At 43.6% G+C, this 9,550-nt stretch overlaps 1 protein-coding gene across 1 annotated transcript in view; it reads left to right on the top strand.

Moving 5' to 3' along the window:
- Nucleotides 1-9,550, top strand: part of REV3L (REV3 like, DNA directed polymerase zeta catalytic subunit) — a 209,484-nt gene that overhangs the window by 108,545 nt on the left and 91,389 nt on the right. Inside the window, exons 6-10 of the mRNA XM_019537923.1 lie at nucleotides 3,375-3,469; nucleotides 4,344-4,448; nucleotides 6,618-6,702; nucleotides 6,795-6,943; nucleotides 7,922-8,047. Of these exons, the coding sequence (XP_019393468.1) occupies nucleotides 3,375-3,469; nucleotides 4,344-4,448; nucleotides 6,618-6,702; nucleotides 6,795-6,943; nucleotides 7,922-8,047 (560 nt within the window). The remainder of the gene's footprint in view (nucleotides 1-3,374; nucleotides 3,470-4,343; nucleotides 4,449-6,617; nucleotides 6,703-6,794; nucleotides 6,944-7,921; nucleotides 8,048-9,550) is intronic.

Here is a 9,550-nt window from a genome sequence, read left to right as displayed (position 1 = left end):
TGTGCTCCCACCATGGGTGTGGGGCTGCAGCCTGACATGGGCAGGAGCTGCCTCTGTTGTCCGGTGGGCGGGACTCAGCCTGGGATGATGGGACTCATTGCTGCTGCCACCACTGCTGGGACCCCTATGCCAGCTGCACTGCCAGCAGCATGAGGAGTAACGGATGGGGGTGCTGCATTGCCCTCACCACCTGCTGCCAGCCGCTCTCATGCTTGGCTTTGGCTCTACCCTGCCACCATGGCCTGGCCACTGCTGCTGCTCCTTAATACCACCTGCCCTGCCTGCCACCCCACCTCTCCTCCAGGGTAGAGCTGTGGCCTGATGGGAGTGGTGGTGGGGTAGAACTGCAGCTTGAGGGGGGCAGCTGGCAGTGGGGGATAGTGAGAGCAGCGTCCCTGGTGGTGCAGAGGTTGTGGCAGCAGCAGCAACAAGTCTCGCTACCCCGCTGGGTCCTGCTTCTTGGGCTGCAAAGGCAGCCTCCTACCCGTGTTAGTCTGGCCAGGCTGCAGCCGATGCCTGCTGTGGGCACACATCTGGGGGAGCAACTGCCCTCCATGCCTCTCTGATCTGTTGCCTGTGCCCCCCAACCTCCTGATGCAATATCTGTTCTTCCCCCTGTTCCCCCACCCAAACTCGGCTGTGGGGAGCTGCTTTCTGCTCATGCATGTGGCACCACCTGCCTAACCGCTGTCCTTTTGTTCCCCCCCCAGCCCCAAGCTGCCCTTTGCAGGCTAGCAGCGTTCCAGCCTGCAGGGGGGAACCTGTGATTTTCCACATTTTTCTCCTTTTTCACGTTCTATCCATGTTTTTCCATGATTGTTTGTGACCCTTTCTTATATTTTTGTGACCCGCTGTTGGGTCATGACCCATGGATCGAGAAACGGTGGTTTAGAGTACTGGTGCTAATTGAAGAAGTTGACAGGAATTCTCTGGTTTAAGAATGTGCAGATTAAACTAAAAAGTAAGGTTTCTTCTCTTAGAAAAATGTGCTACTACTTCATAGACCAAAAAGTATTTCTAAACATGCAAATTTATTTTTTATTTGATATAAGGGTAAAAATTCAACTTGCTTGGATTAGAAGTAATGTAATGTTAAGTACCTCCAAGTTTAATTTAAGAGATTTAAATCATTCTGAAAATGTACTAACCTCCTAAGAGATATAGTATCTTTTCATAGTTATTAGAGGTATGTCTCCGCCTTAATTAAATAGCAGGATTGATCAGGAGCAGGTAGGCCAGTTTTCCAGATTTTCCAGAATGTTGATGAATGCTATATGCATGGCTGCTGTATGTCCAAAACAGTCGAACGTGTTTGTATATGTATGCGGAATTAGAGGAAAAAGTAAAATTTGGAGGTCGTGGAGGAAGAGAATTTGTATTTTTGAGCTTTCTGCTACCAGTCATGAGCTTAAAAAAACGACCCTTTTTGACTGACAGTATAATGACTCAACAATTGGAAGAAATGTAATCAATTGATTGGAATACTAAAATGTTCCTTTTTTCCTCTTTTTTTTGTCCCTTTTAACCATCATTATTTTAAAAAAATGGTTTTCATTTGGGTCTAGAGTATGTCACAAATGAAATGTCCAGTCTCCCCTGACTCATTGTCATTTTGTTCAGCTTTTTCTAAGAGTGTTAATGCCAAGCCATTTGATTGTTGCATTTGATTTATATACCTCTTACAGCTCTGAAAAGACTAATCGTCCTTATGTGTTCATTGTAATTCATTGCTGTATTGAAAAATGAAGGGCATAGGCATATGAAAAACTTAGGACATGGGTACATATAAAAGTTATTCTGAGGCAGAGTAGGGCTTTACTGCACATAAGGCATTTACAAAATAGTGCACGCAAACTCTTATTTTGTGGTACATAAATTAACCTGTGGTCACTGAGGTCTGAGCTACTACAGGTTATCTTCAATTTACTGCCTAGGTATACTATATACAAGGGCAGTTACTAGGGCTGTGCAAAGTTTCTGTCACCAATTTGATTTGGAGGAGATTTGGCGGCCAAATCTCCAGATTGAATTGAGACGCCCATTAAAAGGTCCAAAATAAATCGGAAGGCTCTGAACTGATTTGGAAAAGATTCAGATCAGCCAGGGAGAGGCAGGCACAGCCAGGTGGCTGCAGGTTCTCCCACAGCTCCTCCGGATGTGCCTGCCTGTCCCTGGGCAGGGGGAGCCGCAGGAGAAGCGTCCATGGCTGCCCTGCCTGGTCCCAGCCTCCTGGCACTTTAGAGAAAAGTGTGGGGGAGGGGGGAGCCCTGCACTCACCAGCTGTAGCAGTGGCGATCAGAGCCTCTAGGGGCTCGTGGCAGGCCACCCCAATACAGTGCAGGGCAGTGGATGCCTCCTCTACTTGGCACCAGTATGGCAGCTGTTGCATTGTGCAGGTGCAGTGTGGCTCAGCAAGGTGCTGCTCACTGCCTGGGAGCTGGGGCAGCTCCACTCGGCAGCCAGAGCCCAGCACCGCTTAGCCCGTGTCCCCGACTCCCAGACAGCATGCAGCACCTTGCTGAACCACACTGCATCCACACCATGGGGAAGCTGCTGCACAAGTGCCAGGCAGGGGGGGCAGGAGTGATCCCTGCTGCCCTGTGCTGCGTGGGGGACTCTGCCATGAGCCATCAGAGGCCCTGATAGCAGCTGCTACAGCCAGTAACTGCAGGGCTTTTTTTTAAGTGTTGGGAGGCTGGGGCCGGGCAGGGGATGGGGCCCAGGTAGGGCAGCCATGGGGGGCTTCTTCCATGGCTCTTCCCACCCAGGGAGAGAGAGGCACAGCCGGAGGAGCCGTGAGAGGGCTTGCAGCTGCCCGGCTGTGCTTGGCTCTTCCCAGCCAATCCAAATCAGCACTGGATCTCCGATTCTGATTCGACCAAATTGAATGGGGACAGTAATTTGAATATTGAATCACTGTCCTCCGAATCGGCTGAATCCAAATCAAATACTTCCCTATTTGTACAGGCCTAGCAATTACCATAGAACAGCTGATGCATGGTAAATATCACCTTCCTTTATCTTGCAATAATTTGTTTCTGTGCTCTTGCCCTCAGTATTGACCACTACAGAGGAACTAGCTAATTAGTATTCATAATGTCTGTTTAAGAAACAAGGATAATACTAACTAGTACTATGTTTAGTGGAACAAAAGGTTAGATAAAGTGTTGCAAATTCTTTTATGTCATTAAATAGGAGTCCAGATTAATGAAGGAAAAGGTTATTTTCATTACTTCTCTCTCCAATTGTCTACTTTGTCTAATTGAGTTAAATCTATAGTTATTCTGGGGATGGGGGGGCAGAATAATTTTATAAACTTGGCAAGGAAAACTGTAAAATTAACCTAGATGATGATGATCTTTATTTAATTTCAGTTCTTTAATATTGGAGGGTGTTGAACCACAGAGTACCTGTGAATTGGAGGTAGATGCCGTAGCTGCTGATATTTTAAATCGATTGGATATTGAAGGTAAGTTGATTATTCTGTATGTTGTACTCTTCAGGGCAGAGGATGTATTATGGCTTTGTTAGGTATCTCATCAAAACCTCAGTCTTGATTGAACTATTGTACATTGTATAAGTGATAAATATCATTTTTTTTTTTTTTTTACATGCAACATACTCTAGAATAAGATGTATTCCTTATTTTGAAAATTGGAATGAATTTTTAAAGATCTTTCCTTGTATTAACTGAGTATCTGCAGCTACAGAGCTGTTTGCTTGTTGTTCTACTTCTTGCGGATAGTGTGAAGACCTTTATTTCCACTTTTACCTGGGAAGCAGCAGAAATGACTCTTACCTTATTTTCTCATACATCACGTACATGCCAATTTCCAGCAGCTGGCTTTTGGCAAAAGGCATGCTGTATGTGAAAAGATATGATTAATAATGGCTACTGTACAAAACTGATAAACAGCAGATATAAAATGGACACTGAAAGTTGGGAGAAAGTAGGTGATTCTAAGAGTGACCGAGGAACAAGACAGAATCTTGGTGTAACAGGTCAGGAGACTGTCTCAGTCTCTAAGAAGTGTTTAATATATCCATTTTTAGGTTCTTTTCCATCTGTTGCTAACTAACCCCTGGATTAACCTTGGTATGGATGCCAAAAGAAGTTACTATTATACACTTAGAGCATGTACTCTTAAAAGCAAAGGAATACTAGGGAGGCATTGGAAAAAAATACCAGAATTTACACATACCTGTATTCCCATGAAACTGAAGAGTTTCAGTGAACAATTAGGTGACTGAAGATGAAACCTGTTAATGGGAAAATTTAAAGAAATTGTCAGACTTGATTTCACATTAGCAACCTTACCTTGATGTATTTTTGCATATTTCAGCCCAGATTGGCAGGAACCCGGGTTTGCAAGCCATATGGGAAGATGAAAAGCAGCGCCGTAGAGAGAAAAATGAGTCTTCTCAGATTAGTCCTCCTGATTCACAGGGTAAACGGTGTACAGTGAAACGTAGTTGCTTATTGAATGTTTTTTGGAGTGACAAGCAGGCAAAAGAGTGTAAATTAATGTGTTTAAATTGCTGTGTTTCAGCTGGTGTCTAGAATTCTGGCTTTTCAAGGCAGAGACTTTAAGAGTTTTCTTATGTTTGTAGTTCATTTGTTTTTCAATCTACAGGGTGTAAGCTTAGTTCAGAATAGTGTTAATTCAATGCAATTTAATTCAGTACACTTTATTACTGTGTTTACCTGAATCCAAGATGACTTTGAATTTAAGACAGTGCCACTCGGTTATTAGATTCTATAGGTGGAAAATTATAAACGTATTGTCTTTTTCCATTAACATAATCTAAATATTGGGGGATGGTCTTAAATTCATCTCCCTCACTCCCCCAACCCAACCCCCTTCTGCAATAAATAAAGCAGAGGCAAGCAGCCTGATCCTACCACTTGTCCACCTGGTGTATATATCCTCCTTCCACGTACTTCCCACCCCAGGGCCACCCATTTATTCTGTGTGGTTAATTCAGCTCTGGCTTAAGCTCAGGGTATGGAGCACACAGTGGTTCTGGCCCCCACCAGGCAGCAGCAGTGGCAGCAGCTCCAGTGTGGGCCTGAACCAGAGCCAGAGCTGCACAGTCTCCTTTGCACTCCTCCAGGCTGCCTGCCATCTGGGCTCCCTCCCTGACACCATGCACTGCCTCGTGTCACCACCACCTGCACTGTCTCTGCCATCTGCCCTCTGGCCAGGTGGCAGTGACAGCGGTGGCAGTGTCAACTGTGTCCTGGCCTCTGCCCCAGCCTGGAGAAGATGATGGTGGTGGCTCCAGCCCTAGACCCACGTCAGGGCCTGAGCTGCAATCACTGCTTGTACTGGGCTGGTACTCAAATCTAGTCCAGGGCTTTTTCCATCCCCATGTCTAATGTGGGGGGAAAATCTACTCCTGAGTTTGAGTAAATTATTATGGTATTATTGGCAGACCTGGTGCCTGTATTTAAGGTTTCCTGACATTTTCCATTATAATACCCTGTATTTAGATACTCAGCCAAACTTAAAACCTCTCTCTCTCTCCCTCTCTCTCTCTCTCTCTCTCTCTCTCTCTCTCTGTGTGTGTGGAGCTAAAACAGTGGGGTTATTTTTTTTAGGACTAGGTGTGGGGAAGTTGTTGTTTTGGCCATGTTAATTCATTCCTCACTGGGAATGAATTAAGATCATAAAGTGAATGAAATGGTTGACTATAGAACCACTACCTCATTTGTTGCAAAAATAGAAAAAGTATCAGCGTATGAGAACTGTGGGAACAGATAAACTTGTGGGTCAAGCAGATGGAAGTTAATATGTAGAAATGGATTCTGGGTGTGCTCTTTTCAGAATTCCTATATAATGCTATACAAATTGCATACATTAATCACTAGTGGCTCCTACCTATATGGATGGACATCTTAAGAACGTGATTTACAGAAGGGTTGGGTACTTGTAACTGCAATGAAGGTCAATAGGAATTGGGCTCTAAGCAGATAAAGTATTATAAAATGCTAAATATTCTGAGAGCTTTGGCTGCAAATTAGATGACCAACATCAGTCAGTACTTTGATATGTTGGTTTTAAAACCGTTACAGATTCTTGTATAAAATAATAACTCTCACAATAGTATTCTGAAGATAAATTCTGTAATTTTAAGAAAGAATTAAGATAGAGTTGAGTGCCATAAAATACTAATGAGGATGTGTGCATGTGTTCATGTATAAAAAAGATCTCTAGTGGTTCAGAAGTCTGAATTTCTATATTTTTATGAAAGAAAATATAGCTGTTTCTTTATTTAAAATTCTCATTAAAATTATTTGTCAGTATGCTGTTGAAAATACAGCTAAATGAAGGTTTTTAATAATAATTGAAAAATTAGTTTTATAACTGTCTTGAAACCAAGGAAATGGAGTATGCTTTCAATGCATCTACGTGTGTCTAAAATTGTTAGGAAAACAGCTACTAGCTGGGCACATATCACACATTCAACCTCTTTTTTTCCTAAAATTTTTCACAAGTGTAGTCAGTTACTAGTATAAAGGATCATCTTAGGAATCATACTCAACAGTTGCTTTCTGTTAATAGAGCTGAGTAAAAGCTCCAATTAAATATATACATATTTTTTTAATTTTAAAGATCGTGGATTTGTGCCAGCAACAGAAAGTGAAAAAATCTTTCAGAAGAGGCTAAAAGAAATTCTCAAGCAAAATGACTTCTCTGTGTAAGTGATCAACCATTTTCCTCGGCATTAGTTTTTGTGCTGACTTTCAACTGTCGGTTTAAAGTATGTTTCTAATTTTTTTAAATATGTAGAACGTTATCAGGATCATTGGACTACAGTAATGGATCAGAGGAGTTCTCTGCTGAGTTGACACTACATTCTGAGGTACTTTCTCCTGAAAATGTTCTGTGTTCACCAGCCAACATGATAGAAGTGCACAAAGATGAGAAACTGAACAAAGGTGAGTATTTTCAGTGACATTAATTTTAAGGACAGGTCCTGGTGGTTTTACATATTCCTGTATTTTGGCAACTGGAACTGCTGAGGATTTGGCTCTTGGTTACAGAGGAACTACACACCAAAAACAAATTTGTCTTGATTTGTACTCTTTATATCTAGGGACCTACTGAAATACTGATTCATGGCATTGCCTGTGAAATCTGTGGGGGAAATAAAAACTTACTGAAAATAAAATGTTGGCTTCCCAGCAGGAGCCAGTAGTCTTCAGGGTGCTGTCTGCTAGGGCAGGGAGGGTTCTGCCCACTTGAAGGGCTGCTGGCCCCCCAGCCTCTTGCCACGGATTGGCTGAGAGCTGCCTGTTATGTGGCCCCGTCTTTCTCCAGTCAGTAGCCAGGGACAGGCAGCCCTCACAGCTGATCTGTGGCAAAGGGTGGAACCATATGACCGGCAGCCCATCAGTAGCTAGGGTTGGGGCCCCTTGGCCAATCACTGGGGGTGGAGGGGGGGAGCGGCGGTGCTGCCATACTGCCCATGAAACTGCTGCGAGGCCCTGCCTTCTGCCTGCAATATTGGTGGGCAGGTGCCCCAAATTCAGTAGGTTCCTATTTATAATGCCAATAAAGTCAGTTCTATATCATGGTTAGGAGCCAGGTATGTTCTCTCAGCATCCACTTTGGGCTCCTCTGTATCAGTAGGATCTCTGAGGAGACATGGCTGGTTTTTCATTTATAGTGCTAGCATGATATGGGGATGAAGTTAGCCAAAGAATCTGACAAAGTACATGAACAGCTTTTTACCACTGTGGATTATCAGAACTAACAAATAGAACTGTAGTAAGAATTCTTATAAATAATGTGGCTATATTTGAATTTATAATATCTGTAAACTGGATTTTTTAAATGTTTGTTTTCATATTGAAACATTGATGTGTGAATCTTTCAAGGTTGTTATCTTTTCTTTTTTTTTTTTTTTTTTTAAGAACCCAACAGGAGGCATGGTAAAAAAGAGGAAGCACTTATTAATGAAGAAGCAATTTTAAACGTTGTGGAAAATAGTCAGAGTTTTCAACCCTTGTCTCAGAGACTGAATCAGACTCCAGTTTTCAGTAAGTATAATCAGAATGCAGTAAACACAGTCCCTCCTATTAAGTTTTGTTTTTTTTTTTATTCCCCTAAATGTCATTGTGCTCAGTGGCATACCAAATGATTTTTTTCAGTGAAGACTTGAGCAAGTTATCTTTTCCTCCTCCTGGTAGCATTATCAGTCTAGTAAGTTTGTAAAGGTCACTGTGTTACTGCTGTTGCAGTAATCTGTCAACCTTCATACCGGTGCGCTAGGATACTTGGATGCATTGCTGTTCCATAATTTTCTTAGAGGTTGTGGGGAGGCCTGAAAAGATTCTGGTACACCAAAGTTTGGATCAGTGAATGCAAGCACCTGCTGTTGAGGTGTGTTAGGATGATAGGTTAAGGCAAATAGTGAGGGTGGATGAAAAAACATGACTGAAGAGAGAGAGGGAAGTAAATGCAACTAAAAAATAGAGAGCAAAACCAGGGATCAGAGGAGGCACAGAAGGATGTGATTGGGGAACAGATTGGCTTACAGTTAATAGCACAGTAAAAAGTTGACTTTCTGAGTATGAAGGAAGAACTAGAACACTACATTGAAGAGAGAGCGATTTATTGTTGAATGCTGTCAGCTTCATTTTAGAAAAGGTAGGCAAGATCTTGGGCAGTGAATAACACGAGCTGCTTAAGGAGAGAGAGGATCTGTGGGGAGAACGATATGTGAAGGGGAGAGCAAAAGGATGAACTTTGTAGATAAAAATACCATAATCATGAGACTTTCTCAGGAGTTACTCACCTGCACATGAGTGTTGAAAAGTGATGTTGTCTCTAGCCCAGAGGTGTGCTCCATATGTCCTATGGGCCACCCACAGCCTACCAGGCTGGCCACTGTAGCACACTGTCTACCCTCTGGATTGTGGTGTACATGTAAGAGGTCTGTGACCCTCACACCAAGACCTCGGATGCATATGGGAAACAAGCAGGAGGAACTCATCCTCCTGGTATCTGACACCAGCCCAGACATAGTGGGGATAACTGAAACGTGGTGGGACTCGCCGCATGACTGGACGGTGAATGTCAAGGGCTATAGGCTGTACAGGAGGGACTGGATAGGAAGGAGAGGTGGGAGCATGGCACTGTATATTAAGGAGGAATACACATCCTTGTCAATTAGCAAGGAGTCAGAGGAAGGGCACTCTGAAGTGCTTTGGGTTGGAGTACAAGGCAGTCGAGGGGAAAGAGACTTAACGGTGGGGGTCTACTACAGACCTCCCAACCACGGGGAAGAGCTTGACCAGGAATTCTTAGGTCAGCTCACAGGTAGTGAAGTCTAAGGATGTGGTAGTCATGGGGGACCTGAACTTCTCGGACATCTCCGGGGAAGAGCGGTCAGGCAGGTCTGACCGCTCACATAGGTTCTTAGACAGAGTGCAGGACCTCCATCTAACGCAGGAGGTGCACAGCCCCACCAGGGGATATGCCTTGTTGGACCTAGTGCTGGCCATGGGTGATGACCTGGTGAGGGGGCTGCGGGTGCTTGA

Source organism: Crocodylus porosus, unplaced genomic scaffold (genome assembly GCF_001723895.1).
Source record: "Crocodylus porosus isolate Cpor-Errol unplaced genomic scaffold, CroPor_comp1, whole genome shotgun sequence".
Taxonomy (NCBI): domain Eukaryota; kingdom Metazoa; phylum Chordata; order Crocodylia; family Crocodylidae; genus Crocodylus; species Crocodylus porosus.
This window is presented reverse-complemented; position numbering and strand designations above follow the sequence as displayed.